The sequence below is a fragment of the Salmo trutta genome, chromosome 5 (assembly GCF_901001165.1).
Source record: "Salmo trutta chromosome 5, fSalTru1.1, whole genome shotgun sequence".
NCBI lineage: Eukaryota > Metazoa > Chordata > Actinopteri > Salmoniformes > Salmonidae > Salmo > Salmo trutta.
Window position 1 is genome coordinate 53,743,393 of NC_042961.1, and position 17,154 is coordinate 53,760,546.

A 17,154-nucleotide genomic window follows, 5' to 3' on the forward strand; every position below is an offset into this window, starting at 1 on the left:
TATCCTGATGCCTAGTTACCTTACCCCTATACATATCTATCGATCCAGTAATTCATTGTAAAAATGGTACTGGAACTAACTGACCCTTCATATAGTATTTTTCCTCTTATTTCTTATTTTTATTTCTTGTGTTTTTGTTCTAACTTATGATATTTTTAGTATTACATTACTGCATTGTTGGGTTTAGAGCTTGCAAGAAAGACATTTCAACTTGAAACTTAATTGGCAATAATTTGTCATTTCTGTATTAAAACATTGCTCTCTCTGTCCCTGTAGTAAATGTAGCGTTGAAAGGAGTGGCCAACCAGTCTTCACTGCATGAGTATGGCCAGGCTCAAAATGCCATTGATGGGAACAGAGAATCAGACTTTTTCAAATTACTCTGCACCCACACTGAACATGAGACCAACCCTTGGTGGAGAGTGGACCTGCTGGATATGTACAGAGTGACAGCTGTCATCATCACCAACAGAGGAGACTGCTGTCCTGAGAGACTTGATGGTGCTGAGATCCGCATCGGTAACTCACTGGAGAACAACGGCATCAACAACCCCAGGTGATACATAGACAGTTGTACATTTTTATGTCCTGTCTTGAAGGTGTTTGGATACATTGGTCTTCATCCATACTTCTGTTGCTATTCTGTGGCTATATATTTAACAAACTGGTGGTATTCTGCAAGGTATTGTGCATTCTAGAGCGTCCTCATTCTCTCTCTCTCTCGCGCTCTCGCACTCTCTCGCTCCTTCAGATGTGTTGTCATCTCCAACATCCCAGCAGGACAGACCAACACCTTCCAGTGTAATGAGATGGAGGGTCGCTACGTTGTTGTGTTGATCCCTGGACAGGACAAGGTTCTCACTCTGTGTGAGTTGGAAGTATATGGGACTACTGCAGGTAATCATCTATAACTGTCTTCACTGTTCAATTTTATCATCAAGGAAGTTTTACATTACTTTTATTGTACACCTGAAGTAACATCCCATCACAGAAGTGTAGGAGAATAAAAAGCTGACATTGTAAAGATATTTTTTCATGGGGAGGGAGATTTGGTAGGTGTATTAATCAAATAAATATACAAAGTAAATATTATTGTATATAGGTTTAACAATTTTAAGTTGAAATGTGAAATGAATGTCCACAAATAATAACTGAACTCTTGGACTTCTGTTTCAGACTCAACCACCACCACAAATTCTACCGCTACTCCAACACCCTCTACTCCAACACCTACTACTCCAACACTCAATAATCCAACACCCACTACTTCAACACCCACTACTCCAACACCCTCTACTCCAACACCCACTACTTCAACACCCACCACTCCAACACCCACTATTCCAACACCCACTACTCCAACACTCAATAATCCAACACCCAGTACTTCAACACCCACTACTCCAACACATACTACTCCAACACCCACTACTCCAACCTTAATATTGACAGCTCAACCAACAACAACCCAGCCTCCCACCATTTATTTTCTCCCCTCTTCCCCAACATCCCCCTCCTCCTCTCAATCTCCCACCTCCACCAGTGCTTCTACCCTTCTCCCCTCCACTTCCACTCCACCTCCTCCTTCCACCAGTGTCACCTTCTTGAGGAGGAAGGTGATGGTGGTGAGGGAGAAGCTGTGCTGGTCCGATGCTCTGTTCTACTGCAGAGACCACTACTGGGACCTGGTCAGTGTTCGCAACGAGACAGAGCAGAGGGAGCTGGAGAAACTGGTGAAGGACAGTAACCTCATCACCCCCCTCACCTCCCATCTGTGGCTGAGCCTGCGCAGGTACACTACCTGATGGTTTTAACAGTCAAATATTAATTTTATAGCAGCCATCCATTGTCCTGTTCCAACAGTTGCGGAAAATCTACTCATCTTCAGTTTGCTCCACTGTTCATGCACCTTGATTTTAAAGTGAGGCAGCTTTTCTCTGCCTGCAGGTACATCCTGGGAGACACGTGGTACTGGATGACCGGAGACCGTATGAACTACAACCACTGGGTGAACGGCGTCCCCCCTAGGAAGGACATCTCCAACCCCTGTGGAGGGTTGACCAACGGGGCTAACGGAGGGAACTTCCTCTGGGTGGAGCGGCTCTGTGATGACCAATACAACTTCCTCTGCTACTCAGGTACCTGCTGTTCTCATAATACAAGTCAAAGACTATTTTTCATTGGAGTAGATGTCAGTCTTTATAAAGTTTCTTTCAGCGTTGTTGCTGCCTAGATTTCTAATATCTGTGTCAATGACTGCTCCCTATGTGGTTTAGAGACCATGTTGCCTCTCTCTTGTCTCTCTCTGTCCTCTCAGGTCCTGAAGCAGGGGTCAACAGAGTGGATTTCTACAGCAGCAGACGGCCATAGGGAGGCGCTGTGGAGCTCCAGAGGCTGATGTCCAATCCCCTTTATATTTTCCTGTTGTAAAATTACCTAATTTCGTTTTACATTTTATAACATTGTGTGTGATTTAATAATAACGTTATAGATTTTGAGAGTATTGTTCCTTTATACAATCACAATGCTGTCAGTGTGTTTTTAAAGAGTCGATTGAATGCTCCACACGTCACACGTGACATCATTTTGAATATTGAATAGCTCCCTGTAAGTTTATGCTAAAGACTTACCTGCACATCAATCCCCTGTGTCACGAACCGGCTCGTAGCCCGTGATATGTAAATACTAAGCCTGCGATTGGACCAAAAACCCAAACAAAGTATTTAAAGAAGTGGGAATTTGGAATATGGAATGCATTTCAGAGATTTTCAAATGATTCAAAGGTGCCATCTTAATAAAGGTCATAATGGTTTCATACGATTTTGGCACCATATATCCAAATCTTTGTCTGCAAGGGACATTGGAAATAGATGGTTATAAACCAGGGGGTGTGTGGTAAGATATATTATATTTTATTTGTCATTTAACCTTTATTTAAGTAGGCAAGTCAGTTAATAACAAATTCTTATTTACCCCGGCCAAACCAACCCAACGCTGGGCCAATTGTGCGCCGCCCTATGGGACTCATAATCACGGCCGGATGTGATGCATATATCTCTAATATATAGGTTAAGCTTTAAGTTATTCCATATCTTTAGAGGTTGTCTGACCAGGTAACTTTTACTGAGAGTAGCTATTGTAGCTGGTAGGAGAGATTATTTGATGGCTCTGAACAATGTGGCCATACAGGATTTGGATTTGGCCATTCACTGATTCTGTTGGAGGCTCTAGAACTTTGTAGTTGTAAGTTCCTGCTCACTTTTTTTTTACATTTTACAATATTGTACGTAACTTAATACAAATTGTAATTGATGTTATAGAATATAACACATAATATATTGCTGTGCATTTCTAGTAGCATGTTCCTGACTTTTTGTTTGACATTTTACGATATTGTGTGTGAGTTATAGATCATGCTTAAGGTTTTAATATATATATATCTTCAAAAAAATAAAGGGAACACTTAAATGACACAATGTAACTCCAAGTCAATCACACTTCTGTGAAATCAAACTGTCCACTTAGGAAGCAACACTGATTGACAATAAATTTCACATGCTGTTGTGCAAATGGAATAGACAACAGGTGGAAATTATAGGCAATTAACAAGACAACCCCAATAAAGGAGTGGTTCTGCACGTGGTGACCACAGACCACTTCTCAGTTCCTATGCTTCCTGGCTGATGTTTTGGTCACTTTGAATGCTGGCGGTGCTTTCACTCTAGTGGTAGCATGAGACGGCGTCTACAACCCACACAAGTGGCTCAGGTAGTGCAGCTCATCCAGGATGGCACATCAATGCGAGCTGTGGCAAGAAGGTTTGCTGTGTCTGTCAGCGTAGTGTCCAGAGCATGGAGGCGCTACCAGGAGACAGGCCAGTACATCAGGAGACGTGGAGGAGGCCGTAGGAGGGCAACAACCCAGCAGCAGGACCGCTACCTCCGCCTTTGTGCAAGGAAGAGCAGGAGGAGCACTGCCATAGCCCTGCAAAATGACCTCCAGCAGGCCACAAATGTGCATGTGTCTGCTCAAACGGTCAGAAAGAGACTCCGTGAGGGTGGTATGAGGGCCCGACGTCCACAGTTGGGGGTTGCAGGACGTTTGGCATTTGCCAGAGAACACCAAGATTGGCAAATTCGCCACTGGCGCCCTGTGCTCTTCACAGATGAAGCAGGTTCACACTGAGCAGACGTGACAGACGTGACAGAGTCTGGAGACGCCGTGGTGAACGTTCTGCTGCCTGCAATATCCTCCAGCATGACCGGTTTGGCGGTGGGTCAGTCATGGTGTGGGGTGGCATTTCTTTGGGGGGGCCGCACAGTCCTCCATGTGCTCGCCAGAGGTAGCCTGACTGCCATTAGGTACCGAGATGAGATCCTCAGACCCCTTGTGAGACCATATGCTGGTGCGGTTGGGTTCCTCCTAATGCAAGACAATGCTAGACCTCATGTGGCTGGAGTGTGTCAGCAGTTCCTGCAAGAGGAAGGCATTGATGCTATGGACTGGCCCGCCCGTTCCCCAGACCTGAATCCAATTGAGCACATCTGGGACATCATGTCTCGCTCCATCCACCAACGCCACGTTGCACCACAGACTGTCCAGGAGTTAGCGGATGCTTTAGTCCAGGTCTGGGAGGAGATCCCTCAGGAGACCATCCGCCACCTCATCAGGAGCATGCCCAGGCGTTGTAGGGAGGTCATACAGGCACGTGGAGGCCACACACTACTGAGCCTCATTTTGACTTGTTTTAAGGACATTACATCAAAGTTGGATCCGCCTGTAGTGTGGTTTTCCACTTTAAGTGTGACTCCAAATCCAGACCTCCATGGGTTGATAAATTGGATTTCCATTGATTATTTTTGTGTGATTTTGTTGTCAGCACATTCAACTATGTAAAGAAAAAAGTATTTAATAAGATTATTTCATTCAGTCAGATCTAGGATGTGTTATTTTAGTGTTCCCTTAATTTTTTTGAGCAGTATATATATATATATATATATAAAATACTTTTTTATCTTTGAATTTCATATTTACATCCATTTGACATTGTTTTCAAACTCTTTATTGGTGTTATCACATATACTGATGATAAATTATGAAGTCAGATTATGATAAATTATGATCGTAAATGATGATAGTAAATTATTGTAAATGGTCATAGAAAATGATGGTAAATTAGAATTTTATGTGATGTTGATGTTCTTTTTACCATCAGTAGTGGTGATGTGGAGCAGGTCTGTAATGCAGTTTGTATGTGATGTACAAACTGTTTCTTTTCTGGGTTTTTTTTTTAAGGTGGAATTAGGAAATAGAAAAAATTACATCCAACATATTCTTTAATTTAATCTTTAATTTTAAATTACTTTAGAATATTACATCTACACATCACGGCCTAATATACAGCCTTTATCCACTGGACTAGAGAACACAAGAGGACGCTAGAGAACACTATAGAATATGTTAAAGCCACTCTGTAAGATCTAGTTACCATCAAAAAAAGAGTGGTCCCAATGATGCAATCATAGAGATACTAATCAATTATTCTAAATGTACAGTGCCTTCGGAAAGAATTCAACCTCCTTGATTTTTTCCACATTTTGTTGCATTACAAAGTGGGATTAAGAATAATTGAATTCTTATGTTTGATCAACTTTCTACACAAAATACTCATTAAGGTCAATGTGGAACAAAACTTCACATTTCTTTGTACAAATTTATGAAAAATAAAACAGTAATATACCTTGAATAGATAAGTATTCAACCCCGTGAGTCAATACATGTTAGAAACACCTTTGGCAGAAATTGCAGCTTGTGAGTCTTTTTCGGTAAGTCTCTAAGAGCTTTGGACACCTGGATTTTACAACATTTGCACATCATTATTTTTATAATTCTTCAAGCACTGTCAAATTGGTTGTTTATCATTGCTAGACAAGTATTGCCATAGATTTTCAAGCCTATTTAAGTCAAGACTGTAACTAGGCCACTCAGGAACTTTCAATGTCGTCTTGATAAGCAACTCCAGTGTAGATTTGGCCTTATGTTTTAGGTTATTGTCCTGCTGAAAAGTGAATTTGTCTTCCAGTGTCTGTTGGAAAGCAGACTGATCCTGGTTTTCCAAAAAATCTCCCTAGTCCTTGCCACTGACAAGCATACCCATAACATGATGCAGCAACTACCATGCTTCGCAATATAAAGAGTGAACTCAGTGATGTGTTGAGTTTGATTTTCCCCAAACATAATGCATTGTATTCAGGACAAAAAGTTTTTAAAAATGAACACATTCTTTACAGTATTACTTTATTGCCTTGTTGCAAACAGGATGCAGTTTTTAGAATATTTTTATTCTGTACAAGCATCCTTCTTTTTACTCTGTCATTTAGGTTAGTATTGTGGAATAACTACGACATTGTTTGTCCATCGTCAGTTTTCTACTATCACAACCATTAAGCTCTGTTTTAAAATTACTATCGGCCTCATGGGGAAATCCCTAAGCAGTTTCCTTTCTCTCCAGCAACTGACTTAGGAAGTACGCCTGTGGTTTCTTTGCAGCAATTCGACCATGAAGTCATTAATTTTTTCTTATTTTTCAGAACAGTGTGTGAGAGTGAATTGTACACTCCTATCCTATTCAAATAGGTTTCTACTCTTCCCCTTTCAAAGGGTGAAAACAAGGACTGATACTCAGATATCGATACTTATTCAATAAAGGAGATCAACAGATATAGAAAGACACTGCTAAATGACACTGATCATTCTATAAGCTCTGATGAAAAAGAATCCAAAAAAGTCCAATCGGATGTCTTCGTAGGGAGGATAGCCAACCCTGTGGTTTAGCTTAAATTTGTACTTAATTCTCCCATTGACTTTAAGGAATGATTCATGCAAATGCCAGTGCAGCGCACACTTCTGAAATCTGAAATCGGCATCTTAAACATGGCCATAACTACATATGAGGACACCGTGGTCTTTACCTCGACTTCAGAAGAAAAATAATTACTTGAAAAAAAATATATAGAGAGAGTGCATTCGGAAAGTATTCAGACCCTGTGACTTTATCCACATTTTGTTACGTTAAAGCCTAATTCTAAAATGTATTAAATTGTAATTTTTTTCTCATCAATCTACACACAATACCCCATAATGACAAAGCAATAACAGGTTTTTAGAAATATTTGCAAATGTGTATAACAAAAAACTTCAATATCAAATTTACATAAGTATTCAGACACTTTACTCAGTACTTTGTTGAAGTGCTTTTGGCAGTGATTACAGCCTCGAGTCGTCTTGGGTATGACTCTACAAGCTTGGCACACTGTATTTGGGGAGTTTCTCCCATTCTTCTCTGCAGACCCTCTCAAGCTCTGTCAGGTTGGTTGGGGAGTGTCGCTGCACAGCTATTTTCAGGTCTCTCCAGAGATGTTCGATCGGGTTCAAGTCCGGGCTCTGGCTGGGCCACTCAAAACATTCGGAGACTTATCCTAAAGCCACTCCTGCGTTGTCTTGGCTGTGTGGTTAGGCTTGTTGTCCTGTTGGAAGGTGAACCTTGGCCTCAGTATGAAGTCCTGAGCGCTCTGGAGCAGGTTTTCATCAAGGATCTCTCTGTACTTTGCTCGGTTCATTTTTCCCTTGATCCTGACTAGTCTCCCAGTCCCCACCCTGCTTAACCGTAGGGATGGTGCCTGGTTTCCTCCAGATGTGACACATGGCATTCAGGCCAAAGAGTTCAATCTTGGTTTCATCAGACCAGAGAATCTTATTTCTCTGCCATAAATGCCTTATTGGTGAAGCTACAGAGATGGTTGTCCTTCTGGAAGGTTCTCCCATCTCCACAGAAGAACTCTAGAGCTCTGTCAGACTGACTGTTGGGTTCTTAGTCACTTTCCTGACCAAGGCCCTTCTTCCCTGATTGTTCAGTTTGACCAGGCGGCCAGCTCTAGTAGTCTTGGTGGTTCTAAACTTCTTCCATTTAAGATTGATGGAGGCCACTGTGTTCTTTGGGACCTTCAAAGCTGCATAAATGTTTGTGTACCCTTCCCCCGATCTGTGCCTCGACACAATCCTGTCTCTACAATTTCTTCAACCTCATGGCTTGGTTTTCGCTCTGACATGCACTGTCAACAGTGGGACCTTATTTAGACAGGTGTGTGCCTTTCCAAGTCATGTCCAATCAATTGAATTGACCACAGGTAGACTCCAATCAAGTTGTTGAAACATCTCAAGGATTATCAATAGAAACAGGATGCACCTGAGCTCAATTTTGAGTCTCATAGCAAAGGGTCTGAATAATTATGTAAATTAGATGCTTCTGTTTAAATTTGTAATAAATTTGGAAACATTTCTAGAAACCAGTTTTCGCTTTGTCATTATGGTGAATTGTGTGTAGATTTATGAGGGAAAAAAAGATTTAATCAATGTTAGAATAAGGCTGTAACGTAATTGTAACTTAAAAGTCAAGGGGTCTAAATACTTTCCGAAGTCACTGTATATATACATTTTTTTACACATATTTAACCTTTGTGGAGGTCGTAGAGTAAAACGTAGAATCTTCCCTTCCCACAGTGGGTTCACGTTAGTTTGTAGCCCAAACAGTTCGGACACTACAAACAAAAGTTGGCACATTGACAGTACCGACTTCAGAGGAGTCAAAACAGAGCAAAACGGAGACCATCGTTATGTTTGTGAGAGTCTCCCATGTCTATAGAGTGGTGATAATAGTATGTAGGCCAAATTATTTGAACGTGTCACGGTTGTCGTAGGAATGAGCGGACCAAAGTGCAGCGTGTGTGTCGTTCCACATTTTATTTATACTGTAAAACTAAGCAATACATAAATAAACTGAATGACAAAAACAACAAACCGTCACAGAGAGGTGAAACATACACTACTCAAAAATAATCTCCCACAAACCCAGGTGGGACAAACACCAACTTAAATATGACCTCCAATTAGAGACAATGATGACCAGCTGCCTCTAATTGGAGATCATCCCAAACACAGCCCAACATAGAAATACAAAACTAGAACAACCCAACATAGAAATACAAAACTAGAACATAACTACATAGAAAAACGAAACTAGAAAAACCCCCTGTCACACCCTGACCTACTCTACCATGGAAAATAATAACTTACTATGGTCAGGACGTGACAGTACCCCCCCCAAAGGTGCAGACTCCGAATGCAACTAAACAACAAAAGAAAAAGAAAAAAAGGGAGGGTAGGGAGGGTGACAAGTGTATGGCGGCTCTGGTGCAGTACACAGAACCTTATTATCCAGCGGATCCTCCAGCAGAGGTGGCTCCAGTTCGGGGCATAACTCCCGCTCCGCCCGCTGATCCCTCTGCTTCTGTACCACCGGACCGTGGATCGTCGTCGGAGGAACCGGACTGTAGATCATCGCCCGAGGCTCTGTACTGCAGACCATCGCTGGAGCTTCCGGGCTGCGGACCACCGTTGGAGGTTCCGGGCTGCGGGCCGCCGCTGGAGGTTCCGGGCTGCGGGCCGTCTCAGGAGGTTCCGGGCTGCGGGCCGTCTCAGGAGGTTCCGGGCTGCGGGCCATCTCAGGAGGTTCCGGGCTGCGGGCCATCTCAGGAGGTTCCGGGCTGCGGGCCGTCTCAGGAGGTTCAGGACTGCGGGCCGTCTCAGGAGGTTCCGGACTGCGGGCCTTCGCCGGATGCTCTGGACTGGGAACTGTCGCCGGAAGCTCTGGACTGGGAACTGCCGTCGGAAGCCCTGGACTGGGAACTGTCACCGGAAGCTCTGGAATGGGAAGGCGCACTGATGCGTGGGGCTGTCACAGGTGGCGTCAGACTGGTAACACGCACCTCATGGTGAGTGAGGAGAGCAGGCAGGGGATGCACCGGACTGGGCAGGTGCACTGGAGGCCAAGTGCGTGGAGCAGGCACAGGACGTACCTGACTGAGGACACGCACTTCAGGGAGAGTGTGAGGAGGAGGATCAGGATATACTGGACCGTGGAGGTGTACTGGAGGTCTGGAGCGTAGAGCTGGCACAACCCGTCCTGGCTGAATGATCACTTTAGCCCGGCAAGTGCAGGGCACTGGCACAGGACGCACTGGGCTGTGGAGACGCACTGGAGATATGGTGTGCATCACTGCATTACACGGTGCCTGTCTGGTTACGCGCTCCTTAACCATTGGTACATTTTCTCAGTTGGTTGCTGCAAGTAACTGGTCTAATATGTTCATTCTTCAGCGCGTCCTTTTAAACACTTGTGGAAAAGTGCGTTCCATTACGTTTTCCATAATCTCTGTGCTGACATGGCCGTGGTTACTGACTTGGTGAACTTCACATGAAAAAACATTTAGAAGACTAAAATCACATGCCTATCTTTTCAAAAGTATTCTGAAACTTAATCATTGTCTGCTACTGTAGGCTGAATGATAGAGCAGATATGTTCATGTTAAAATGTTATGTGTTGCATTTTCTCCATTGTTTTTGATGGTAGGGAGCCACTCTGGTAGGCCTACATTATGATCAAATAGCCACAGTTGCCTACTTGGCCACTGTTAAAACTGTAACTGAGAGCAGGTACACCCGCAGAGTTCGACCTCCCAAAGTTGTCATAGTTACTGTGTAAGTATGGAAGGGGGTGGGAACCATGAGCCTCCTAGGTTTTGTATGGAATTAAAAGTACCCAGAGGACAGAAACTAGCTGTCCTCCGACTACACCATGGTGCTACCCCAGAGAGTGCTGTTGAGGCTACTCTAAACATGAATTGCTACATAGTGTGTTTTAAACAATTATTTGGTGACGTGAATATATTTAGTAGTTTTATCTAAAATGCTAACTATTTTTTTTAAATCTGAAATTCACTATTTTATTTATTTAATTTATTTCACATTAATTTTGCCAGGTAGGCTAGTTGAGAACAAGTTCTCATTTACAACTGTGTAACGGGCATCGTAAGGATTAGACCAAGGTGCAGCGGGAACGTGTATACTCATCTAATTTATTAGATCAAAAGAAGGAAAAACAAACAAATCACGTATACAAAACAATGAACGACACTAAACAGTCCTGTCAGGTGCACAGACGAGCGCATGGAAACAGAAATGAGCGCATGGAACTCAGAGATAGCCTTTAGGCCAATGCAGCAGTAGGCCTATAACTTCCATCGTCAACTAAGTAAAATGCCTAAAGCCAACAAATAAAAACAGAAGAAAATATCCTGATAAATTGTGTAATGAATACTCAGGGAGGAAAAAGTGTAGATTCATGCGCAGAGCACGGCAGGTGTTTATTTCGCAGAAGGCAGGAATCGTGGTCACAGGCAGGCAATGGTCATACACAGGTAGGCAAACAGGCAGGTGAATCAAAACTAGGACTGAAGGCTATAACTGGTTCTCACAAACGAGCTAGGAAAAGGCTTAGTAGAGTCAAACTGAACAATACCTCACAAAGGCACAAACAGAATGAACTGAACTAAATAAGGAGCTGATGAGACCAGGTGAGTAACTAACACAGGTGAAATGAATGAACAAAAATGAAAGACAGGGCTACGTTCAAGAACACAACGAAACAGAACACAAGGTTGACTAAGAAAATAAATACAGAACCTTACATTATGGTTCTTTAAATAACAACAATCTCTCTACTGCGCCTGTCTGCCTAGAGTTTCCCGCGCCAGTGAAATCGAGACAGACAGCTGTTTTTATTATTCCTGGTATATGGGATCATCAGATCATGATATTTTTGTCTTCCACACTGATGCTTGGTGATTATCGTGAGGTAAAGATAAAATGACTGAGAAGCTCAGCTAATTAGTGGTGGAGGTGGTGAGTTAAGAAATGAGACATCCCAAATGGGCACATAATATCAGGGGCCTTACAAGTGTTATCAGTTTAGAGTTTGTACGTAGAGGTAAGAAAATCTACCACTTTCATAAAACAAAAGTAATAGAAAAATTCTCTAGGCTACGCAAAATGGTGATCCTGCGTTGTTATGTAGCAACAATACTCAGACGTGTGCATCCCCACAATTATAAACTCCACTCAACTACTCAAGATCGCCATTTTGCGTAGCTAATTGCGTTCTTGCGTCGCGTACGTATGTAAGGTAAAATTAGGTTGAAAGGAGGAACGGCACAGGGTGGACTAGGCCTCCTACAAGACATCAGAATGGGCTTTAATCTATTTTATCAGAGCTTATACACTGATCTTTGTCATGAAATTGTGTCTTTCTGTTAGCAAAGTGTATTTCAATATATGTAGATCTACCTGATTGAATGAGTATCTACCTCTGTGTATCAGTCCTTGTTTTAACCCTTGGAACAGGTAGAAGCCTATTTCAATAGGAGAGGAGTGTACAATACACTGTCACGCACTATGTTACCAAGGAAAATTAAAAATAAACATTATTTCCATGGAGCAACGTGGAGAAACAATGTGGGACAACATTGTGTTAATAGCAGATGAATGGTGTCAATATGAGCACTGGGATGCTCTGCTGTACCCAAGACACTGTTTTGCTTACATATCTAATCATATAAATGTGGTTAGGTACAGTACAGAAGGCTACACAGCCCACAATATGAATATATTATCAAAGATTTCCATTGTGTACAAACAATGATAGAAGGACACACAAGGTGACAGATGAACAGACAGGGGTAAAAGACACAGAGAGATATTTCCACTCTTCAAAATTTCAACTTCGTCAAACAGCGGGTAGGTACTGAGTTATTTCATGTAAAATGTCTAAAATTAGTAATGATTTGATTTATAAAACGTATATTATTTTTATAATTGTAAAAGGGCTAGGGGGCAGTATTGAGAATTTTGGAAAAAATATGTGCCCATTTTTAACTGCCTCCTACACCAACTCAGAAGCTAGAATATGCATATTATTGTTCAGGTTTGGATAGAAAACACTCTGAATTTTCTAAAACTGTTTGAATGGTGTCAGTGAGTATAACAGAACTCCTATGGCAGGCAAAAACCTGACAAGGTTTCATGCAGGAAGTACCCTGTCTGACAAGGAGTCGTGCGTCTTGCATCTGTTTATTGAAAAGTAAGGATCTTAGCTGTAACGTGACAATTCCCAGGGCTCCGATAGGCTCTCAGAACCCGGGAAATACCTGAAGGTTGACGAGGCAGCCTCAGGCTGAAACACATTATCGCCTTTGGTAAGTGGCGGATCAGAGGACCTTTGAATGAGGCGCGTGCACGATTCGCTCCTGAGGAGAAATTTAATTCGGCTGTTTAGGCTGATTGCATATTCCCGGTCGGAATATTATCGCTTTTCTACGAGATAAATGGCATAAAAATTGGTTTTAAACAGCGGTTGACATGCTTCGAAGTACGGTAATGGAATATTTAGACATTTTTTGTCACGCCAATGCGCCATGCGCGAGACCGTGATGTAGCATTCTGATAGTGTCTAGAACTCACGAACAAAACGTCGCTGTTTGGATATAACGATGGATTATTTGGGACCAAACCAACATTTGTTATTGAAGTAGAAGTCCTGGCAGTGTATTCTGACGAAGAACAAGCAAGGTAAGAACATTTTTCTTATAGGAAATGTGATTTTGGTGGAGGCTGACCTGGGTGGGTGTCTAAATAGCTAGCCCTGTGATGCCGGGCTATGTACTTAGATTATTGCAAAATGTGCTTCATCCGAAAAGCTATTTTAAAATCGGACATATCGAGTGCATAGAGGAGTAATGTATCTATAATTCTTAAAATAATTGTTATGCTTTTTGTGAACGTTTATCGTGAGTAATTTAGCAAACTGTTAGTAAATTCCCCGGAAGTTTGCCGGGGGTTATGCTTTTTCTGAACGTCACATGCTAATGTAAAAAGCTGTTTTTTGATATAAATATGAACTTGATTGAACAGACATGCATGTATTGTATAACACAATGTCCTAGGTGTGTCATCTGATGAAGATCATAAAAGGTTAGTGCTGCATTTAGCTGTGGTTTGGGTTTATGTGACATGATATGCTAGCTTGAAAAATGGGTGTCTGATTATTTCTGGCTGGGCACTCTGCTGACATAATCTAATGTTTTGCTTTCGTTGTAAAGCCTTTTTGAAATCGGACAGTGTTTTTAGATTAACGAGATTCTTGTCTTTAAATAGCTGTAAAATAGTCATATGTTTGAGAAATTGAAGTAATAGTATTTCTAACGATTCAAAAATCGCGCCACTGGATTTCAGTGGCTGTTACGAAGGTGGGACTAGTTCGTCCCACATGCGCCAGAGAGGTTACATGACAGAACATTCAATGTTGTTCAGGTGATTTTTTTTTATTTTACGATCTGAAGGATTTTATTGGTACCGTTTGTTTATTGTGTATTGTGTACTTCCTGTAGTGAATTTATCATTTGGATATTCCACCTATTAGAGTGTCTTGTTTAGTTTACCGTAAACAACAGCCAAGCATAACATCACCAACAGTATGCTGTATGTGACGCTAATTCAAACTGTAATGAAATATGCATAGTCATCCAATTTGTTATATTATTATTATTAGTAATATTATCCATATTATTAGTGTTATTCATGTTATTATTATTTATATTATTACTATTTAAATATATTGTACTGAGATAGAACAGGGAAGAGGAGATGGGAAAAGTAGGAGAGAATGCAAGTTGTAAAGGCAGTGGGTTGGATTTAAACCTTTGCTGACTAGGGCTGGACTAACACATTTGGGGCCCCAGGGCACCTAACCCCAGTTTTTTGTTTTGTCTTTACAGACAGGAGACAGGTGGTTGAATGAAGCCTCAACCACTAAACATGCTGTGGAGTCTCTCTCTCTGCCCTTTAATGGGTGAGTGTCTAATGCATAAGTATGCAGACATCTATGCCTGCTGTTGTTGTTGTTTTGTGTATTCTTTTTTTGCACAACAACAGCAAACAGTGTTGCTTCCTTTGACATATTCATCACATTTCTCTACCTCCTACCTTCCATCACTACTTCTGTAGCAATAGTTGGTAATCATACCTCTGCTTCACTATAGTGCCTCTACCACCACTGATACAGACAGGGCAAAATGAAGTACAGAATGGATAAACAAGGAAGATGGTTTTAATGTTTGCAAATTCTGATGTATTTACAGGAGTTGTGTTGCTAGCCCAGATGGTCAATGCTGCGACAGGTGAGACCACAGACATTTTGACTGTCAAGGTTTTATACAACATTACCATTTTAAATCAATATTCTAAATCCTAATAGATTGACTTAGCTTTTTTATATTACTTTATAAATAGATGATTGGAAAATAGAACGTTGTCATATCTACAACTTGATCTTAACATGAGGAATTAATACACTGTAAGATTCCTGTTCCCAAGAACTCTAAGGCATCATGCCACAATGACTACCACCCTATAGCACTCACATCAGTAATCATGAAGTGCTTTGAGAGGCTGGTTATGGCACACATCAACTCCATCAACCAGTTGCTGGGCGGAGAATGACGGTCAAAGATAAAAGTTTAAAAAAAAAGTTGAATAACTTTAATTTACACTAAAAAGGAACGTTATTACATCCAACGCCTGTTTGCCTGAGGCTGATGCCACGCAAGCGCTTGTACCCGCATACACATGCATACACACACCCTCATTCAAACGCACACGTGCACACAAACGGACACATACACACATAAATAGTGCCACATATGCACACAAATGCATACAGTTGGCCTTGTTGTTTAGATTTTTGTTGTCCTTGATGTCGTTGGTTTTCGCCTTGTTGTTTTCTGTTGTTGTTTTCCTTTGTTTTTCTCCTTTTTCTCTTTTGTTATTTTTGTTGGTTGTTGGTGCGTTGGGTCGGTGGTGGTTTTAGTTGGGTTGGATCAGGACGGTGGCTTGGGAGGGGTGGTTTAGGGGTGAGAGGTGGAAGGTGAGGTTTTTGGGAGGGACTTGTGGGTGGTCTTGGATGGTTGAGGGGCAGCTCTCAAGGGGAACTGATGGGGGATCTTAGATAGTTGGTCGCCTGGCATTTGGGAGCTTGGGCCGGTGGCCTAGAGGTCGCTGGTTTGGTCCCCGATTCGCCTGGGTGGGGCATCAGTCCTTGTGCCCTTGGGCGGGGCGCTTGACCCTGATTGCTCCTTTGGGTGGCTTGACCCTTGTTGCTCCTGGGGGTCGCTCTGGATGGGAGTGTCTGCTATATGACTGAATGTAATGTAAATGTTGAGCCGCTTCACTGCAGGTAGATTGTATGTTTTAAAATACAATAAAAAAATACACATTTAAAAAACTCCCTCATCCCAGACACCCTAGAGCCACTCCAATTTGCATACCACCCCAACAGATCCATAGACGACGCAATCTCAATTGCACTTTAAGCGGCCCTCACCCAGGAATACTTACGTGAGAATGCTGTTCCTTGACTTCCGCTCAGCGTTTAAGCTCGTCACCAATCTTAGGAACCTGGGACTGAACACCTCCCTCTGCAACTGGATCCTGGACTACCTGATAGGCCGGCCCCAGGTGGTGAGGGTAGGCAACAACAACTCCGCCACGCTGACCCTCAACACGGGTGCCCACAGGCGTGTGTGCTTAGTCCCCTCCCGTACTCCCTGTTCACCCATGACTACATGGCCACGCACGACTCCAACACCATCATCAAGTTTTCTGACAACACAACAGTGGTAGGCCTGATCATCGGCGACGATGAGACAGCCTGTAGGGAGTGACCTTGCAGTGTGGTGCCACAACAACATCTCCCTCAATGTTGGAAAGACCAAGGAGCTGAACGTTGACTACAGGAAACGGGGGTGGGAGAGCACGCCCCCATCCACATCGGCAGTTCGAGAGTTTAAAGTTCCTCTGTGCTCAAATCACTAAGGACTTAAAATGGTCCTCACACCAGAGCACAGTCGTGAAGAAGGTGCAACAGTCCTCTTCCCCCTCAGGAGGTTGAAAAGGTTTGGCATGGGCCCTCAAATCCTGAAATAGTTCTACAGCTGTACCATTTAGAGCATCTTGACTGGCTGCATCACTGCTTGGCATGGCAATAGCAACGCCCTCGATTGCATGATGCTACAGAGGATGGTGTGGAAAGCCCAGTACATCACTGGGGCCGAGCTCAATGCCATCCAGAACCTCTAAATCAGGTGGTGTGAAAGGAAGGCCCAGACAATCATTAATTAAAGACTCCAGCCACCCAAGCCATAGACT

At 42.5% G+C, this 17,154-nt stretch overlaps 1 protein-coding gene across 1 annotated transcript in view; it reads left to right on the forward strand.

Annotated features, from left to right (window-relative positions):
- LOC115194974 (uncharacterized) overlaps positions 1–17,154 on the forward strand; it is a 389,153-nt gene that overhangs the window by 36,034 nt on the left and 335,965 nt on the right. The window contains exons 12-14 of the mRNA XM_029754876.1: positions 277–556; positions 752–897; positions 9,902–9,910. Coding sequence (XP_029610736.1) covers positions 277–556; positions 752–897; positions 9,902–9,910 — 435 coding nt within the window. The remainder of the gene's footprint in view (positions 1–276; positions 557–751; positions 898–9,901; positions 9,911–17,154) is intronic.